Below are 22,513 nucleotides of genomic sequence, written 5' to 3' on the forward strand. Positions count from 1 at the left end.
TATATGTCATGAAAATGTGCATGGAATGGAGTGCAGGCCCTGCAGATGGCAGAGACTTTCAGATTTATTGTAAAATCATTTAAAATTGGTTATGCTCTTGCCAGAAGTTAATTAATTTTTTTCTCTCCTTTTCTGGGGCTGGGGGGTGGGGGGGGGGGATTTGTGTCTCACTAGGTGGCAGTGTACGATTATATCTGGAAAAGCCATGGCATCAAGTCCAGCATCTCCAGCTGTGACCTCCAACATCTAAATGAAATTTCTGAGTCTGCACTTGGTCCAGGAGATATTACTTCTCATGTGTCTATATACAACGTTTATCCCAGTGGGTTCCAAGAGCTTTACCGCCATTTTCTCAGACTGCCCGATGGTGCTATTGTTGAGGTATGTATATATGAAAATATTTGATGCAAATGCTGTGTGTATTGTAGTGCATGAATGTACATACACACGTGTGTGTGACTGTGTGTGTTTATACTTGATTTCAAAGACTTCTAAATTTTTTTGCAGATAATTTATAACTCATGTTTCTAATACCATAGTGGACTTGAAGATGTAATTTAGTGTTTTACTAAAGAAAAAAGACAGCATATACGAATAAAAATGTTTCTGCACATAGCTATGTGGAAGAGAGGCAGGAAATAAATCAAGTAAATTAATTCAGGATTCTGCCTGTGATAACTTAGACTCAGTTAACATTTGTAAACATCAGCAGGTTGATGAAGAAGGGGTTTTTGGGTTCGTGGACACTTCAGTGCCTCAGCAAAGTGTACAGCTCTTTGCTTAAATGATCTCACACAAAATGAATGAGATGGTGTCACTTCCTTTTTTTTCAATAAGAAAAATCTTAAAAAATAAAGAAAAGCCGCCATCCTTAAATCTTTAAAAACTTTTTAATGTAGCATTTGACAAAGATCTCAAAGTGGTGTTTCCTCCTAAAAAGTCGGAGTCTTTAGGTGAGCTGAGTTTGAGTTTAAAAAAAATTCTCACACCACACCGTAATCTCAGAATCCAAACTTCCTGGCATATTGAAATCAGAGGCTCAGTCTCATTAGCATCAATGTTGTTGAAGCATGGAACCAGGAAGATTGTTATTCTCCATTATTTGGTGGAAACTAAGGGTAGAGGAGAAGGAAAATTCAGATCTATATCATATTTTGATTCCTCGGTCTTGCTGGCACGCAAATCACCTAACAGTGGCACAAATCTAGTTGGTAAGAATTTAGCAGAACAAGAATATTCCTGTTCTCACCACACTTTCCCTATGGACTTTAGCCATTGTTGGTTTTTTTATGAAGTTGATGAAAGGGTGTCCTCATAAAAATCCCTTTGGAATATAACCTTGAAGAAATTTCAAATTGTTGGGAGCTCAGTCTTGCAGATAGGCAGCTTCTCCTTTCTTCTAGGCCAGCCCAGGACAGTGTCCGAGTACTGGAGTGACTCACATGGACACTCTGCTGAGAAAAGCACAGATGTGCCAGAGAAGGTTCCCTACCACTTCACTTCCTCTCTCCCTTACCAAGCTGTGATATAAAAGGGAATTGTGCATATTGTAGCAAAGCAGCAGGTGGGCTATAACTGAATTCCATGGAATTCTTTGGAGGCTTGGGTCACGCTTGCTCTTGGCACTTCTGCCTATGATCCTTTTCAGACTTCTGAAACACTTGCTTTAGAAATCTCCTTGTGGAACAAAACTGCCAAGCCTTATTATTATTTTTTTTAATTTGCACAGGCATGTGGTTAAATATGTGTGCACGTCACTTGCTGAAATAACTCAAGAAGCCAGGACTCCAGGGGTGTCTGCCCTTCTGCTATGAAACATCTTGTAGCTCTCAGGCTTTGGGACCTGAGTGGGAAATCCAGGTGTAAAGTGGCCTGTCCTCATGAGAGAGGGAGCAATCATCAGGGCCCTGGATTCACCCACTTCTGCGTTTGCTCCGGAACCATGGCTGAGTCATTTCCCACTACTCTGCTTACATCTGTATCTGTGAAACTGTGTTATGAACACTTAGACTACCTACCTCCTAGGGATTCAAGGCACATTGATGAAATAATATATGCAAAGTACTTTTAGCTCTTTTTTAAAAAAGGTGCAATAAAGATTACAAAGTATTATGGATCATGCAAATTTAAATTCATTCAACTTGTAAACATTTTTTCCAAGTACTAATAGTAGCATTATGCTAAAATAAAATAAACTCACTTTCCGGAGGATTGAGTGGTAGGGCAATAGATATCATTGACCCGTCTGACTTCCATTGCCTGTGTTTCCCACAGCATTGCATTATATGACAGTAATGGTAGAACTGAGATTCTAGCAAATATTAAACCAGCTCTCCCCCTTTTTCAGATCCCAGCAAATGCTCAGAGTCCTGCTCATTCTTAAGTCTGTACTCTAAACTCTACCCACTTCTTTCTTCATGCTTTACGTTACCTGCTTTCTGCTCTATGAAATCCATTTCAAACCAGCCTATTCCCTTTGCACCCTCTCTGGCACTTATCACAAGTACTAGATTTTATTCTTTAGCCTGTCTAAATGTGTTTCTGGTGTTAATTGTGTCTCCCAGAGAACAGGAACCATAAAACGATGCCAGTCTCAGAGCAAATTGAGATTAGGCAAATTTTCTTTCAGCTACTTGTCTGTCTAGTCAACAATCTTCCTACTTTCCCTTATATCTCTCCTGACCCCTAACAGGTACTGGAAGGTCTATTACTGAACTTTTGAGCTATAAAAGCTGAAACTGGAAGGGATTTGAGACTGGTCTTATGCAACCTCAATGAGAAATAAAATTTATGCATTATCTTTCCCAAAGATGCATGCATTGTAAAGAAATTTAAAACATCAGCACCTAGGTATAGTCTACTTTCTGCATTAAAGAAATAGCCATTAGATTTTTAAAATTATGGTTTACAAGTAGTCACTATCTGGATTAAAGTTAACCTTTACCTCTGAGTTCCCTATCTCTGTACTAGGTACATTGTTGATACTCAAGGAAGTCTATTAAATTGCATTGAATTTCTGGATGCCAAGTTGTGCGACATGATTGGTAATTAGGCACCATGAGATCCATTCCATCAATGCCCACAGTATAGGAATTGAGGGAACCTATACTTAGGAAATGACCAGGCCTGCTTACAGATGCCTGTAAGATCCATGCCACATTTTGACTGGATATTCTGGTATGGGAAGAAACAGGTAACTGTGTCTGAGCCTTACTTATTTGAAAATTAGATATAGCAACAAACATGAAACAAAATGGATGAAATTTTGCTTCACCCTTATAACCTGAACTCTGTTCTCTAAGGTTTCATGCTCAGTTTTAAACCCCTATCTAGTATCTAAGTTCTTTTTGCATTTAACAGAATTCTAACTAGTGACAAGAGTGATTTCTAAGCCTCTTCTTATTCTGATATGAAATATAGGTCATATATTAACCTTTTCTTTTTTTTCTAAATAAAACTCTAGCAATTTGACTTGAGCAAATTACCTTCAAGTTTTTATTTTTGCGGAAAGCCGTGCTTTTGGAACAGAATGATTTCTGCACTTTTGAAGAGCTCAGATTTCACCAGTCTGAAACAGAAGTTACATTCCAAATGACCTTTCCTATGGATTTGTATTCGCCATTTTTTTCATCCAGGCCCGTGACCCAAGGTGACACGGCTCTTACATATTGTATTATACATATTTTGCTTTACAAAATAAAATCCCCTCCACGCTTGTCACGGATGGTCATTAGTCTACCAGGAGGGGAGAACAGCTCCTTAATTCTATTTTTTTCATCCCTTCTGAGCTCAGCGACTTTATAGATTCCCCGCAGAGCGACGCTTTGTCTCTGTTCTGTAGGTAGGAATATCTGTTGAGGTTTTTTTAAGTACAAAGTTACTCTAAAGTTTTCAGTGCTACAAAACCTAGAAACCAGGCAAGAGTAGTGCAGATTCATCAACTCACAAATAAGCTTCCTGATCCCAGGGTATTCGCCGCAATTAAGAAAGTCCTTGGAGCATTAGTTGGGGTGGAATGGGAGAAGGGTTTTTTTTGTCATTAGAGGCAGTGTCGCCTGGTGGTCTTGGCGGAGAAGAGGGAGTCAGGAACTCAGCGATCTGATGGAGGCTCCGAGAGGCCCTGCTGTGCGCTCCAGGCCAGTCTCGCATCCTCAGGAGGACGGGCTCACCTACTTTGAATCTCCCGTCTGAAGAGCTCCTTACCCAGGGCCAGGAGATGCACAGCAGGAAGCCTGATTCCTTGTCTGCAAAATGAGAATATTAATACTTTCCTAAATAACAGATTAACCAATTAGTGATTGCTGAGTGCTCTGCTGATAGAAAGCAGCAGGAAGAAGAAAGGCAAAAACGAAAAACGGCAACTATTTTATTATTAAATGGGTTTCACTCCGTTCTGTATTTTTCTTCTGCTCCTGGAATTGTGACCATACAGTGCAAAGAGCAGGTAGACAGACTGAAGCTCACCTTTATTTCCCTCAACAAGAAGACGGCAGATGAGACCAACATTATCTTGCAAGTCTTCATGAAGCTTTGAATAAGCGGGGGGAAGCACATTTTGTCCTTGAATCGATAAATTGCAGGGCAAAACATCATACAAAATAACGGAGTTTTCAGCTTTAACTCTTCTATTTTAATATCTTTCAGAAAAGATTATTAATGTATTTGGAAATTCCCATATCCGTCTTCTACAATGACCAATTTGCAATCTGTGTGTGTGTGCAAGACACAGAGAAAAAAATACACAATAACATGGGAAAGAAATCAATAGGAAAATACAGAAAAATTAGGGGCTATAGAAAATAATCATTAAACATATAGAAATTGCTGATGATAGCTTAACATTTCCAAGGGGAAAACTCCTCCATCCAGTTTTTTCTTTTGTTGAAAGTCATTGCACATGGGAAGGAACAAAGCCATCCTTGTGTTTCTCATTGTGCACAGTTTTAGGCTATCCTAAAGAAAATATTAACATTAATTCATTCATGCAAATGGAAGGAAGTCATGTTTTCATACCCCAAATTAGAACACTTTACATCTTGTAGCCAAGACCTGCATAAGATGATCCAGTCCGTCCTTTTGGCACATTTGCTTACATGACAATATTGGAAATATATGTTAAAATGAAGTAGTAATAGCAATCATTATGGCTTTGCATAAAATATTGCTAAAAATGTCAAGTCCACTAATATCTTTTATTCCTGGTTTTCAAATTCAACCTTAACAGTTGCGACTTGTATTGATTTTTTTTAGTAAGGGCCTGATACCATTTTGCCTTTTCCTTTCACTAAGAGTGATTGGCCGTTTTAGTATACTGTAGAGGGTCGTCATTTTCTTATATCTAAAACTTAGACGCTATTATAAGAACGTATTTAAAAAATGAGAATACAAGAACAAGGAAGAATGCAATTACCAGACTAGTATTAGAATAACGTCACTACGAGGCATTTTCCTGTCACATTTACTAATCATTTAAATATATACACACATACACATATATATGTATAGGAATTTCTCTCTCTGTAAAAATTACTTGACAAAATTATTATTCCCATATGTATGTGTCAAAATAAGTGATCTTATTTGTCTATAATAATTAGGTCAATGTGACTTGCTATCAAATGGTTTGCTTTTCAGAAAACTAAGCTAGACAATTCTCACCTAAGGGTTACTTTATCATTTGTATATACATTATTGGTAACCTTTGGGAGGAAAAATTGCACATTTTTTTAATTAGCACACTATAATTTTTAAATAAATACTAAGGATTTCTGACATATTTTCAGGAAATGTAGTTATTTACTTTTAAAAAGCTATTTCAGTCACATAAAAAATGTTAACTTTCAATGACTAAGTTAATTTTAGTATAATTGTTTATTTTCCTTAGAAAATCATGAAGAATTGTTTTGATTCTATTTATTATATATTGAGATGTAATTTTTAGAAAGATTTTAGAGATTCTACAGGTCTTTTCTAAAATAACTACTCTTGTCCAATCTTATAAAATATTAAATTTCTCTATACTTCATTTGTACTCATAATTCGAGACAACCTTTAATTAACAATTTGTTTTTTTCCAGACCTCATATTTTTTATTTGTGTATATTAAAAACAAGAATGATCAGATACATATTTTTGAAAATGCCTACACTTAAAATAATTTTCAGCATCTTAGATTTCATTTGAATCTCAAAAGACTTGGAATTTATGAAAGCTATAGAAGAAGATTTATTCTATTCTTATATTCATATATCTATCAGAAATATACATTGACATATGATATAGTGCAGAAAAAATTTTCTGGGGATTCTAAGTCATAGGAAATATTTTAAAAGGTATATTAAATGTAAAGCAGTTTTAAAAATAAGCCTTGACATATTAACTAAAACATATGGTTAAATGTCTAATATAAACATTATAGAGGGGGAAGAATTAAATCTTTATTGCACAATTGATGAAGATTGAATATTTTACCTTGAATGAAAATACGTTCATTTTTACTTCTGTATATTTTTCTCTCTTTTTGAATTGGATTTTGGAAACCATATCTTGAAGGGTGACCTTCTAAATGTGAAAAATATTTTCATGCTTCTTTTTTTTATTCATCTTAAGTTATTATAACTTTGGAAAAATATTGAGTCTTTGCATCATAAATATGTTTTAAATCCATGTATCCAAACATCAATGCTGGAGATGAGCGTTTTCAGAATCTGCCATGATGCTACTGATCTGTGATTTTATCTTGACTCCATTTGACAAGGCTGCCCAATACAGATTTCTTAAAAAGATGAAGATAATTCACTCCTGAAAAAAAAATAGCAGAAAAAACCTAAACAATTATTTTTTCTTATATTTATGTGCAGAAATATTACCAAATTTTTGGGGGTGCATTTTGTAATTGTGTCAATATTAATCTAAGAACTGTCTACACATGTATTGATTTTTTATAATAATCCATAGATATAGAAGTATTAGTTTCTCCTTTTTAGCTTATGGAGCAAATTCTTCCATAATTACCTGAAACAATTATTTAATGAAAATATGCTAAAACAATGTGAAAACCCAGCTTAGTGTCAGTTATTTTTACATATTTGTATCCTATAAATTATTTTTAATCTCACTTACATTTTCTAAAACACTGACATAAAATCATGTAAGTTTATTTTATGTGCAAAATGACGTAGGGTATGCTGAATGACACTTAAAAGAATGAAACAGTAACAGAAGGTTATTTTCTGAAGCACTCTTGACACTAATGCTAAATTACAACTTGGAAACATCTAGCATTTTTACCTTTATGAGAAAAGGCTTTTTACATATTTAACATAATTTCAGGGAAAATAAACTGGAATTATGGATAAAGATACGTACACTGTAACCAAAGGGCATTTGTATTCCCCTGTAGAATACTTACAATGATTTTATTGCCATTTTGTGTCATTTTCTAAAGGATATAAAATACAGCCAGTAAACAAACTAGACTTTAGATTTAAGGTGACAGCTGCTCCTTCAGAAGCAATATTCAGATATTTAATCTTAACAACATTGAATATTTTACAACCAAGCAAAGTACACTTTTGCAAAAATGAAAGGACTATGTGCTTTGGCTTATAATTTTCGCAGTTGTGATGATCAACACAGCCGCCACTGCCGCCAACACCCCGCCATCTAAATCCCAGAGAATTAATCCCAATGTGGGCCCTAATTTAACTGCCTGAGGAAATTAACATTCATGCTCTACTTTTTCAAAATGCAAAACATCCTTTCTCTAAAATAGTGTCGATTCAACCTATTCCTTTCACAGAGTGTCGTATTATTTCTAGGTCTACTTTTGAAATCTACAGCTGTAATCTAATTTTAATAGCCTCTTTGCCCCTAGTTCAGATGGCTGTACTTCAGGTGTAGGAATCTGAATTCAGCTGAGGAAAACTTTCATTTCATTACAGAGCCATAATGGGTTTCACAAGGCTTCCAAATATTGCTGTGTTGCTGCAGTCAGTGAATTAGTGCTATGCATACGTGAGTTTTGTATTAAGTGGGTAAATTAAATTAAAATCTATACGGAATGTTGTATATATTTTATTATTCGTCCTTGTCATCCTCCTTACCATGTTTATAACGGCCTCTCACTGAAGCTTTGTCAAGGTGCTTTCTGGCTAGCTGGGTATAACCCATTCCACCAGAGAGAGTGTAAGTACAATCAACTTCATTTTTCCGATTAAACACATGAGGATCTATTTACTCTTATTAGCAGACAATTCACTAGCTCTTTCTTGAGGCCTGTTTTAGCCACACAATTTCTAAGAAATCCAGGGACTTCTTTATACCCAAAGAGGACCAGTCCTGCTTCAAGCACAAGGCAGAAGGAATTTACCTGTGTGCTGTTGCCTCCATGGCCTCGGGTGTCAGTGTTGAACACTAGTGCCACACAACATGATAGATCCTTTACCTCTGCAGAAATCCTTCGTCAGTCACACTGCCTGGCAATGCCACAGAGATGTCCCAAGCTTGCACTCTATTCATCCACAGTCAGAAATTTCTAACACCAGGATGGGGAGGTCCTGAGTGGCTTCAGTGACTTCAGCCTCAGCCACATAGTGTGCCAGAACTAGTTTTCCTCCCAAAAAGTTGATTGTAAGAAGTTTTGACCATCTTTTGTTGTTGTTTTTGCTTTTATGAAGGAGTAGAATTTGGAGTTCCCTACTTGACCATTTTTATTAATGTTCCATATTATTTCATAAGGCTAGATTCTGATAGTGGAAATACTAGACCAAAGAATGTGAGAATTTAAAAGGATAAATATTTACATGTATATTTGTTATATATTTAGGTGTAAAATATATATACATATATAGGCGTTATATATTTAGGTGTAACATATATATATATCTATATAGATATAGATATATATATAGATAGATAGATCTGCACATCCAAATTACCTTCCAGAAAAGATGAACAAATATATAGCCACAACTGCATTGAATGAAAAGGTTGCCCAACATTTTGGCAACCTTTTTGGCTATAGCCACACAAACTATGCTCTCTACTACTTAATGAGCTAGTACTATGTTTGAAATATGAGAGCACATGGATATCATAGTTCATCATCATTTTCTACCTTCAAAAAATGCTACATGACTAGATTGTATTTTTGTTTATTTTCAAAGCATCACATATATTAAGCAGAAGTTTCTCATGGGATATTAGTTGTTTGTACATTTATTTTCTAGCAACATTTCTTACCAATAATCAATGAAACCCATAAAATAAAATAAGAAATATGATTATACTGTTATGTTATTTTTCTAGCTCAAATCAATTGAAATAAATGACTGTGAAGAAACTGATAAAATTAAAAATATTCTAAGGTCACTTTATAATCACATTACAATTGGAAAGTGAACTGTCTTGCATAACAGTTAACACAGAAGTGACAAGTAAGTTTCCTTAACAATCATAATTAAGGCTAGTCATATTTTTATTCCCTCCCCTCTAAACTTATCAGGCCAAAGTATATTTGTTAATTTGATGTATATTCACATATACTTACAAGTCATTTTATAAAAGTGCATTTTTGATATTTTATGGTGGCAGCTGTGATGAGGACAGGGGAAGAGTTAAAATTGCAGGAGCAAATTAGAAGGGCCAGTGTGACCCGAAAGGCTACGTGCTGTTGGTCCATGGCCCTGCTGTTGTGCAGCAGGGTAGAGAAATGCTTCCAGGTCATTAGTTCAGATGATAATGGGGGAAGTTCCTCAAATCTTCAGCAAACAAAACTATCCCTAATCCCACATCCCCTGGACACTTTAAGGAATTCCTAACAATAAAGGCATACTACTGAGTAAGGAGACATCCCAATAATTCATTTCCTAGAAGATAAAGTGATGATTGAATGTTACTCTGAATCTAATTCTGCACAACAAAGACAGATTGTAAACTTAGGAGAAACTGACTCTGTCATTTTGAAATTCCTAATTCCGGTGGAGCCTGCATGCCACCCAAATTGAAATTGGGAAAGTGCCTCTCAGAAGTTCCAAGAACAATTGACATGATCCACCAGATGAGGATCTAAAAGGAAAAGTATCTCAAGAGGCGTGGACAAAGCTTTAGACCTGTGATTCTGACTTGCATTTTTAGAGATGGTTAAGAAGAATGACAGGGAAGCAAGTAATGAAAAAGGGCCAGAAAATTTTAGGTACCAGTGGGGGCAGTGAACTTGAAGAAGACTTGGCAAGAGAGATTCAACAAGAAAGGAAAAATCAAGATGTCCAAAGATATTTATTCTCCTCAGTACTATTCAGTTGTATATGTCAAGTATCTAACCTATTTCTGCTTAATCACAAAGGTATTCATTAACTCACGTAAGTGGAAATTATGGTAGATATTCTGATGGAATGGCTGAATTCAGGAGTTCCAAGGATGTTATCAAAAATCTCTCCCTCCCTGCCTCTCTTTCTTCTCTGTCTCTCTCCTGTTTTCATCTGTGTTGGCTTTATTCTTGGGTATTTTTGTTTTTCATATGGTCCATACCTCCAGGCTTTTATCGTTCCTAGTACTTGTTATCTTGGAAGGAGATTTTCTTTTCCAGTATCCTAATCTGTACTCTTCTCTCATTTGCTCCCCACCCCCCGGAAAGAGGCTTTCTGATTGGCTAGCTGTATGATTTATAGCCCCATTAGGAGATGGAAGAGTAGTTCTATAAAGAGAAAATGGCTCTGTAACCAAAAGAAGAGCTTGTCAGATAAGCAGATTTCTTCTTTGCTATCCAGAGAAATGCACGCAGTTTGCCAATGTAGATGTAGTGTTGTTTCCTGTCTTTCTCATCAGGATAACCTCCAGTTCAAGAGGCCATTCGTTCTGGGGAAAAAAATTCTCCAGCAGAATGCTTGGAAATGTTAGATACCTGCAAGATGTAGGCGAGACTTCTGAAGTCAGTGAAATTGATGATTATTGTAAACATCCCAGGAATAAACCCAAACTGTGTGTGACGAATGAAACAGGATATTGGCATGGTTGCTAGTTGTGTCCAAAGATAATTAGTCTTGTGTGTACAGATGAGTTCCTACTAAAAGGAATGTCATCCTGTATTTTCTCCCAACAGTTTTTTTTTAATCCACTTCATCACACAAAAGTTATTAAAGGTAAAAAAGAAAATCTGAGTCTTGTATTTGATTTTGGCATTCTTTGGTTTCATAGAATTAGGATAATTCACTCTTCAAGTATGTCTTAGTTGCTAATTAAGACCCTATGTTCCATATTAGTAAATATTATACAAATTTTAATTCGTATTTTTGGTGTGTTGTAAAATTATTGTTAAAGTCAGAAATGGAACCAAACCATAAAACCTAAATTTTAAGCTTCTGTTCAACTGTAGAATTAGGTCAACAATATGGCATTTCAGGGTATTTCCAAGCTGTAATATCTTCAGAGAAAAAGCAGGAAAAAAAATTGTAGCTTTGGTTCATTCCACCTAAATATTTCTTTGAAACAGAGTAAGTTAATACGTGCCATTTTATCACCACTTTTCAGGTTTTTGGTGATATCAGCAGCTTGAAGTTTATCCCCAGTGAACTGGTCGCAGCTATCCAGGAGCATGTAAGTGAAATGGACGGTACACTGGAAGACTCCTTTGATATTAAATCAAGAGAAATGAAAAGAACCCATTGAAATAAACAGGTACTTTTCCCACTGATTAAATATTCAGCTCATTGTTGTACGTGAGTGCATCAACTAAGAAGGAGCCATCAGGTGCTGTTACCTTCTTGTTTTCTTAAAGCTTCACCGTGGTGCACGAGTCGTGGTGAGAAGACAAAGTCCAACTTTCGTTTCATTCTCCTGCCTTATAGTACATACTTTACTAAAAGTCAGTAACCGGTACTGGAAACCACAGCTGGAAGTCATGATCATCCATGTATGTTTTCAGAGAGTGTAGAATCCTGCTAATCTTCGTTAGCTCAGAAAGAGCTATCTGGCTACGGCGGAATTTGAACAGGGATAGGATACCATTTTTCACATTCTTTTACAGCGGCACTCTTTCATTTGGAGGGAATCAGGGAAATGGCTAGAAGATGCTATAACATACCTTACATAAATCCCCTCTGCCTTTCACTTAGCTAGAAATTTTCCCTTTTTTTTCCAGAAGAAACTTCAAGGAAAAATATGGAAAAATTAAATAGCAATAAAAGCATCAAGTCACTTGAATGAGTCGTTTTGCAGAGCATATATTTTGTATTCTAAATAACAACAACTAGCTCCAAACTGGCTGGCTCAGATCTGGACTCCTTGCATATAGCTCAACTCTTCCTAAAGGGATCAAAGCAGCATGCTCCCCTTTCCAGTTCTTATATTATCCCTTTTTCTCTTTACTCCCTTGCCCTCCTCTCTTTCAACTGAAGGTTTGGAGTAGGATTTATGATCACAAATGGACAATGAACAGTCAGAGGGTCGATGGGTCATAAAAAATCCTGTGCCATTAAGAATCCTTTGTCCTCATTACAGAGCAATACATACAGTGGCTATCTAGGCCCTCCCTCTGATCTTCTTCTGCACCTTTAAGGAAGGGTGAGCAGATGTTTTAGCCGCTTCTCCCAATCGGAAGGCAATGTTTATTACAGGGATCAAAATTGATACCTGTAACTAAAAAGCATGTGAACATACCCGATCCTGGTGATTTTTCAATCCCCGCATTTATTCATTGTGTATTATGACATCTCCAGTCTAACATAAGACATTTGTATTCAGGGTTATGCTAGATGTTCCCTCTCGGTGGAAATTAGCATATGTATGTACTGTCTATACTTTTCATCCTCTATTGTTATTGATGGCCGATCAACATACACGAAAAGCTGTCAACAGATCTCAACTTTACAGAAGCTAATAAACATATTAAACATGTTTTAATAGCTTAAACTATTGCACCTACACACCTCAGGCAGCTAGACTCTTCCTTCAAGATGATATTTGAATGTCGCCATCACTGACTTCTTTCCTTCCTCACCTCCACTCTTACAAGTATAATTACTCATAGCTTTGACCACCAGGCACTTACCTCCACTTTCACTAAACAGTTTTGTATTCTAATTACATGCTTTTGCCTTTAGTTACCCGTGCAGAGAATTTTTCAAATGTGTCTTCCTATTAACAGAGCTTAGAATAGTGCTTGACACTATGCAGGGGCTCAATAAATATTTACCGTTCGAAAGATGGTGTGAAGGAGAAGGGGTGCAGATTTGGGCCATGTCTTTATTATGTTCTCATTTATAGTATAAAGAAGGCTAAAAAGAAATGGGGCCAGATACCATAAAACAAATTCTATGATAGACCGGTATCATCCCAAAATACACTGAGAAGGAATAACTGTATATGCATACCTGAGTAGATTTCTGCATCTTAAGCTGTATTTCATTAAATTATTGGGTCAAATGGATAAAGCAAATTTAGTTGAATAAGTGATATAGAAGTTTTTTTACTTAGCTGTCATTTGCTTAACTGAATCAATAAAAATACCTATCTATTTTGTAGGGTTGTCACTTTTATCATACTTCCCTCACTAAAGTTTAAGCTCTATAAGGGAAGGGATCATCTGCTTTATTTACTGTGACCCTTCCCAGGCCTTAATACTATCCTTTGAACTAGTAAGTGCTCAATAAATTTTTGTTGGATGAAAGAATAAACTGATAGGCCAAGTTTCACTTAACTTTATATTTAACGTACTACATGACAGTGAATTGAATGAACAATACAGAGATCATCAGTCAATTGATATTTTTCTTTTTTTGTGTGTTTCCTTTAGGAATTGGTGGCTCCAATGGAAGGATGAGGATAAATTAAAAAAACAATATTTTCTGGCCCCTGAAGGATTCCCATGGCCGTAGCACATTTCCTAATCTAAGGAGTCTCCTGCTACATTAGTGCAAAGCATGAGTTGTTCAGTATTTTAAAATGCTAGTCTATAGAGTGTTTTGTTACTTTTGTTGTGTTATATTTGTTTTCCTTGCCGTTGAACTTATCTACTGAGCATTAAGTATAAAGTAACTGATTCAACATATGAGTTAGTCTAAGACTTTCTCGACATTAGATAGACATACATATGTGTATATAAGTATGGTGGGTAGAGGTTTGCTAACACGATTTTTCAAGAGTTCTCTCTTTTTGTTGAAAAGGACCTTTCTAATGTTCCTGGGCTCAGCGCTGTAACTCAGTCCAAAATTGAAATAAGATTTTGGTATTGTCTCACTTCTGAAGTAAATACCGCATTTGCATTGGCATTGAAATGACCTATTTATTTAGATTTTTTTGGATGTACATGTATGGTGAGGTTCTTAAGAGAAAAATAGAAAAAGAAAAAATGAACTTTTTATCCTTACAATCAATTCCTCTCATTTTATATGGCCCTATTATAGCACTTCTGCAAATAATAATTCCACAGGTAAGGAGAGACGGGGTGGTCTTTGTAAACAAATGCTTCTAACAGAGTTCTAACACGAGTCCCCAGTATAATATCCCCTTATCAGTGTACACATATTTATACACAGTTATTTCAAAATTCAAGATATATATATATATATTCACTGTGTATTCAATCATTAGTTTTTCTCAGTATAATGAGGATAATTTATAATGCTAATAATTATTTTTCAAAAGTCTATTAGTAAAACAATTGCTTTGCTTATAAACTCATATTTTCTCAATGATTTAATTGGTAATTCATTTCTAGTATTATATTTTTTAGTTACTAATTGACTTGTGTCATTCAGATTGATACATTTTCTCATATAGACATAAGAGACACTGCAAAATATGGTTATAATTGAAAACTATACATTAAAAATGTCCTTTTGGTAGATCTTTTTTGTTAGTACCCACTGTGCTCATATTGCCTAAATAGATTATCAATTTGAAATTAAATTCTATTAAGGAATAAAAATATAAATAAGAAGGAATTAAAAATTTAGATGCTTGCTATAAATTTAAAAGTGAGATCTATTAAATGTTCTTTATATTAAGCTCAGTGACAATAGATAGATTACACTAAGTGTCAGTTAAGCAAGTGGATGAAAAATGAGTGCTTTTCATCCTTCAGTTAAATATAGTGCTAAGCGGTATGTGCTAGCGTTAAAAGCAAATTACTTACCACTTCAACAATCACAGCGTGAGAGCCTTCTATTGGAAGCTGTATTTCCAGTCTTTCTTGGTCCTCAGTTTTATTAAATAAATCAACTGATAATGCTTGGATAAGTGAAGGAAAAAGCCTTGATGGCACTATGGCCTTTTCAGTTTATATATGCTTATTCAAGATGTTTCCAAAATGACCTTTTCTCTTTACTTTGGTCACTAAGAATTCACTTACACATACCCACACACAATGTTATCTAGTTCAACTTCCTATGCGAAGCACAAATCCCTTCCACTACATCAGTTGACCATCCATCTTAATCTTAAACCCCGCTAGGGATGAGAAAATCACACTCCAGATGAGAACTCTTACTACTAGGAATTCCTTCCAATAGCTTCAAAACAGCTATTACTGAGTTTGAGACTTTTGTGAAAAGCTGCTATAGCAGCTCAGAGCCCTGGCAAATGGTAGGTCCTAACTAAATAGTAGTTGACTGAGTGAAATAAAGTAAGTCTTGTCTTTTTTCTTAATCCAAATTCTTTTCTTTTGAATACCGTGCATTTACACATGTTTTCCTTTCTGTGACTAATGAGGAGTTGCGGGTGGGGAGAACAGATAGACTCAAGGGTGAAGAAGGTAACATTGGACACTCCCTCCAGGGATGCAGGAAAAGTTCCGCCGCCCTACAGAAATATATTGAAGTTTTACTTATTCTACCAATGTCTGCAATGCTTTAAATAGGATCAAATATCTGTGTTACACAGTGAGCCATTGGTCTTGTGTCATGAACACAGAGACCTGGTAGATGGAGGGTCTGCTTGATCTTGGACCTGAGGACATGTGAAGCATCGGGATAGATTGGAATTTAGTGGCCTTTCTCTTATTGATTTTCTTACTTTATTGAAACCCTGAGAGGAGCAGGAAATCTTTCCTAAAGTAATGTAAATTCCTTAAGGATAATTTCTCCAATGTCTGTGTCATAATAAGAACTCAGTAAATGTATGATCAATGGATGGATGAATGAATGAATGAGAGAGTACAGCATGGTGGTTAAATGCTGGGGCTCTGGAGTTTCATCCAGGCTGAAATCCTGCTCCATAACCTACTAGCTATGTGACCTTGGACAAATTACTCAACGTCACTGAGAGATGTCAAATAGTACTTGCTAATCCAATAATATAATTAGTATACGTGGTTTTGGGATTGCATGATTGGAGAGAATATCTTCAATATCCGAATATCTGATGCACTTTATCCACTTCATTCCTGGAGAGGGCCTTCCTCACAATGCTCACCTGGTCCTAAGCTGACCCCATGGGATGTTGACAGCTGTTTGGTCAGAAAGACAGCTTAACAGGGCATCAGCTGAGCTCCAAAAGATAAATTACTATTAGGTAATGCACCTAAGGTTCTTTTTCTTCCGAGGCTGACTATATACTTTCAGTTCAGCCTTTCTTTGAATGGTCTTGGTTGCCCTGCCTCAGTTATTCAACGAATTCTATGCTTGATGTGTATATGTAGCATGGTTTTCCTAACAATCCCGCTTCATGAGGCATCAAATGTAGTTCCAACAAACCTCTCATGTGGGATTATATCGCTGTCCACTTCACATGGTTGTCATGAGGAATAACAGAGATGATGAAGGGAACATATTAGCTATTGAGATTGGCTAAGCAAATAATGAAGGAAACAAGAAAAGAAATAAAAATGAAGAAAGGGGTAGGGAAAGAAGAAATGGAAAGATGAAAGGAAAGAAAGAATAAATTTCTAGAAATAAGATTATTAAATTAATGGCTAGCTCATTTTAAATTTTAATATATATTAATTTTATTTCAGAAATATTATACCAATTTCCACTTCAACCATAAATGGTAATTAGATAAAATCTTTCTCCAGACTGTTACCAATAATGGACATTAATTGTAAAAATACTTTCCTACTGAAAAGGTGAAAAATGTTTTACTATAAATGTTATGTTGCGTGGTTATTGAAAATTTATAGTTTCACTGTTGGAACTCCTATTTTCTTATTGATTTATAATAGCTCTTTATATATTAAGTGCAGTGAAACTTTGTATATAGTTATTTCACCAAACTATACCAGGGCCATAAGTTGTTAATTTGCTTTAATATATATCTTGGCATTTAGAAATTCTACATTTTCATCTAATTTAATCTGTAAAGTTTGTTCCCTGTTGTCTTAACATAGTGTATTAATAGTTTGTCCTTTCTCATATTTTGAAATCCCACTTTTATTATATAATAAGCACATGTAGGTTATATATTTTTTTCCTTGAAAGTGTTGTCATTCCATTGATTTATTGTCTATTCTCATGCTAGTATCAGATTCCATTAATTAATGTAGCAGGGGCAACTTATGATAAAATTGCACACTACTAAGAAAGACTTGCTATTAACATGGGAAGACTGAATATGAAGAGAAGAGAGCACAATATGAAGAGGAATATTGGACCTAAGTAATAGATACATGAGAATTCATTAGATACTATATTTTCCTACTCTTGAATATGTTTGAAATTTTTTATAACAATAAATAAAGATGACTGATGATGCACAATAGGGAGAGGTGATACCAGGGAGTCTCTTTATTAGGTGTGAAGATAGCTACAGTTGATCAAGAAATCTGTAAACACGGGGCCGGCCTGGTGGCACAGCGGTTAAGTTTGCACATTCTTCTTTGGCAGACTGGGGTTCGCTGGTTCGGATCCCAGGTGTGGACATGGCACTGCTTGGCAGGCCATGCTGTAGTAGCATCCCACATGTAGAGTAGAGGAAGATGGGCACAGATGTTGGCTCACGCCAGTCTTTCTCAGCAAAAAGAGGAGGATTGGCAGCATTTAGCTCAGGGCTCATCTTCCTAAGAAAAAAAAAAAAGAAATCTATAAACATAAGAAAGTTAAGTTATTAAGTACCCCATGCACCCAATATATGATGATGGAACAGAGACAGAGAACCACAGTAGATACTTTGATTCAAAAAAAGACATGGCAATCACTGGTCCAGAGCCATTTTGAAACTCCACAGGAAGCTGGGCAGGTCTACTCCTTTGGTTATAGGGAATAATTATTGATTAGGCTTCAATTGTCTTTCATGAGGTAAGTTCCCCCAGTTTGCTCTTCTGTATGACTCTTGGCTCCATCTCTGGGAGCTCCTTCCTTTGACATTATCTTCTATAGTTACATCCGGAGGAAGCTTTAGAGAATATGCCCCTTTTGGAGTCTAAGCAGCTTTGTCAAACTGCTTCTTGGTCCTTGGGGCGTTAGAGTTGTTTTAAGTCTCAAACAATCACAGTTTCTTTTAGTTGAGGTTAGTGGCTCCTTTTGACAGTACAACTGTTTCAAAAACTTATGCAGCTTTTTTACTTATTTGATTCCAGTCAGTACCATGTACCAATAGACATATTTCCAGTTCTTTTTGAGACATGACTTAATTGCAGGTGCCCTGAGCTTATTAAGCATTGGTAGGAAAACTACAGCTTTTTCCTGTGCTATTTTCTGCTAAATTAATGGAGTACCATCATAATCTACCCAGAGGTAGTAACAGTGGGAGTGAGGGACTTACCATTGACTCGATTCTTGCCAAAAGGCTTTCTTTGCTGAAAGACATTCTCAAATTTGCTTTGTACTGGTAGGTGGTGAAAAGCAGTTACCTCTTGCAACCTTAAAAATATCCTAATTTTTCAGCCCCTTCATGCTACTAATATTTCATTTTTTCCATCTGTTCAGATCCTAGAATATAAGCTCATTAGATATATTATAACTCTCAAGTTATTGCTGGCAACAATTGCTAGTTTAAAAAAGAAAGGTTATTTCTTGCACCTGTGGTACATCCATCACACGTCTCCCAGGGATTCTGCACAATATTGTCATCATTCTCACTCCGTGCTCAGGTTGATCAAGTAACCACTTTCTAGAACACTACCCAGTGTCATGGCAGAGATAAACAGAAATATGAGGCAGCATGACAGGCTCTTGAAGCTTCCAGGAAGACACGAAACATGTCCCTTCTGCTCACAGAATCAAAGCAAGCTACGTGGTCACAAGAAGATGGGAGCACAGTCATGAGGGGCTGGGTCAGATGTGAAGATTTGACCTGACTCTAACAGCTCCTCTTGACGCCAGGTCAACACACAGGAACTCTATTGGATATGCTTTGAAAATCCACCCAGATTCTGACTACTTATCACCCAATTCTCTGCCACAGCCCCAATCTGAGCCACTATTGTTGCTCTCTTGGATTTCTGCAATAGTCTCCTTACTTATTTCCCTGCCTTTACTATCACCTCCCTTTGATCCATTCTCAATGCATTGGCTAATGTGATGCTTTTAAAATAGTTCAGATTATATGACTCCTTTGCTCAAACTCTCCATTAGGTCAGCATAAAAGGCAGAGTTCCCACAATGACCTCAAGTCACACTCAATCAGCTGAGTCATTGCCTCTCTTTATTTCCTTCACACATACACTTGCCTTTAGTGAATTTCACTATGCTGTATCATCCCAATGTTTCCTATTTCCCAAAAGTACCTTTTCTTTCAGGCTGGAAGGTCATTCCAGACTTTCTGTTAAAGCTGAAATCCATACTGCTACATTCCTCCATAGGTCGACATGGCTAACTCTTTCATCTTTTTCTTGTCTTTACTTAAATGACACCTTCTCACTGGAAGCTAACATTGACCCCTCTATTTAAAAATTGCATCTCACAACCACCCACTAGAGAGTTTTCCAAATCTGATGACCTTTTTTTCATAGTCCCATAGCCCCTAAATCTTGCATTATTTCATATGCAGATCAATTTAAGTGTTTTTGTTTTTCACAACTATAGGCTTTCACACAGGCACAGCCGCTGGAGAACCAAATGCTGAACAGGATTTTAAAAGCATTTGCTCACCAAAAATTCTCCCTAGGAGAAAATCTTATATCGGCTGTTAGGAAAAATATGTACAGGTGAAGTAGAAGTAAAACAACCAAAACGAAACCGAAATTAAGGCAGATAGACAAGAAAACCCAACTTCTTTATGAGTCATGTGACAGGTTTTTAATAAATAATCTTGGAGAGCATGAGTGGGTGCTGGAAACCTATATTTTTAAAAAGGCATTGAGTGTATTTATGACAAATTTCCAGGTATCTATTAATATAGATAACATGGATAATACAATAAATCAAGATAATTTATGTAGAAGAATGTTAATGTTTTATAAATGTCAATACAAAATCATATTTCTCTGTGCTCATGATACATTTATAAGAATATGTCATACATTAGGATTCCTCAACAACAACAACAAAAAAATTACTAAATCACACACAACAGAAATCGCACAATACACATTCAGATAATAATGCACAAAAATGATTTAAAAATTACGGAAGCTTATATTCAAGGGTGTATGTTGAGGAACTTTTAAAATTACATGTGAGCCAACAAAGAATAACTTTTTCGTAAGCTATTAAGAAGTTAATGATAATATAGCAATTAGAACACTGATTACGAAAATTTATGTGATATGGCCACAACTGTATTCAGATAGAAGTATTTTTGTTATTTAAAAACATAAAAATCAAAAAGCTAGAAAAATATAAAAAGAAATAAAGCTTAAAGTCATTAGAAAATAAGAACAGAAATTAATATTAATGATTTTTTTAAATGAAAAAGATCAATATTAGTTTTATTTTCTGGTAAGATTGAGAAAGAAGACAAAAAAATTACAAACATGCAACATTAGTAATCAGAGTAGTGATATAACCATAGATAGAGAAGAGGTTAAAATATTAAAGTTTAATATACATAACTCTGTGGTGATAAATAAAAATCATTCAATGGGATAAATAATTTTTTAAGTATCTAATTTATTTTAGAGAGATTGAATGCTTAAATTAATAAACATGAAAAACATTTGTGAAGTATTTTGGAGAGCATCCAGAAAATCACGTGGGCTGGATGGATTTCTGACTAATTTAAATAAAATCATTAAGGAACTGATAAATTCCATACTATTTAAGTTACTCTAAATAACTGAAAAATATGAGTTCCTAAACATTTTGTCTATGCAAGCTGTATATGTATATATAAGACTGATGACTACCCAAAAATGACAATGTGCATACACATACAAACATACATACACAAGAATTACAGACCAAAGGAAAATATTAACAAGCTTTGTACAGTGCTAAATTAAGAAAAATATCCTGTTCCTAACTAAGGTTGAGTTAATCACTGAACACCGACTCACCATTAGTAAGTTTATTAGTACAATGCATAACATTAGTAAAGTAAAAGAAAAAGAAACTTATTGATAGAATTTATTATCTATTCAAATATTTTGGTAAGGGAAGAATGATTCAGTAAATTATGTTGGAAGGATTTAGAGGAGTGATATTAGCAAAAAGATGGAATAGGACTTTTCTAACATTTTTGCATCCAAAGAACACCAATTTTGACAATCACTCATGGATGAGAATACCTTTATGGAAGTCCTAGGGTTCAGTGGAGAAGTTCCAGCATATTGCTGGATTTAAAAAAAAAAAAATCCAAGATTGGATGCATTTAAAAGGGTCAGAGCAACAATGTCACTTTACCTGCATCACCCTTCCCCCAAGGCAGCATGGCTCAGTGCCAGGAGAGACTCTCTTGGCCAGTGATATGGCCCTCAGGGAAAGTAAGAGCATGTGAGTGAGTGCCCAGCTTCTCCTACTGTGCATGATGCTACCAAAAAGGCTTAATTCCATCTCGTCCCAGCCAGAATGCTGAGGTGTACTGCACAACTGAGTAGTTGGCTTCATATGTGCTCTCCCAAAAGTGGAGAGTGTAAACATTTGCAGATAGCTATTGAGCATATGTAAAAAGTTGGCCTGACTCTGCAGAATTGGGCAAAAGCACACAAATTTGAGCATTCAGCACCATGCTAGGCAAAGCAAATGGGATGCTGTCAGAACCTGGTCTGACTTTGCAAGATCGAGAGAAGTTACACAATCTTAAGAATTCCCCCCACCATGAGGGAAGAAGTGTGGAGCAGGTGTATCCATAGGAAAAGTCTAAGAAAGTCTGACAATCACTAGTAGGACTGACAGAAAGTATTTCTCTCCTGAAATCAATGAGTGAACATTGGAGTAAGTGACTGCTTCTTCAAGTGCAAAGACAGCAATACAAGATTTTAAGAAACAAGAAAAATTAAGGAAACATAGGACCATTAAAACAGCACAGTAATTTTCCAGTAACTGACCCCAAGGAAATACAGATCTTTGATTTGCCTGATAAAAACTCAAAATAGTTGTTTTGAGGAAGCTCATTGACCTAAAAGAGCACAGAAAGATGTTTCAGTAAAATCAGGAAAACAACACATGAACAAAAAACAGATTGACAGAGAGATAAAAAT

The 22,513-nt window shown here is 35.8% G+C and overlaps 1 protein-coding gene across 1 annotated transcript in view; it reads left to right on the forward strand.

Annotated features, from left to right (window-relative positions):
• LOC106845862 (uncharacterized) overlaps nucleotides 1-11,667 on the forward strand; it is a 310,124-nt gene extending 298,457 nt beyond the window's left edge. The window contains exons 18-19 of the mRNA XM_070516801.1: nucleotides 175-381; nucleotides 11,530-11,667. Coding sequence (XP_070372902.1) covers nucleotides 175-381; nucleotides 11,530-11,667 — 345 coding nt within the window. The remainder of the gene's footprint in view (nucleotides 1-174; nucleotides 382-11,529) is intronic.
• The last annotated feature ends 10,846 nt before the right edge of the window (nucleotides 11,668-22,513 follow it).

This window comes from Equus asinus, chromosome 8, assembly GCF_041296235.1.
Source record: "Equus asinus isolate D_3611 breed Donkey chromosome 8, EquAss-T2T_v2, whole genome shotgun sequence".
Lineage (NCBI taxonomy): Eukaryota > Metazoa > Chordata > Mammalia > Perissodactyla > Equidae > Equus > Equus asinus.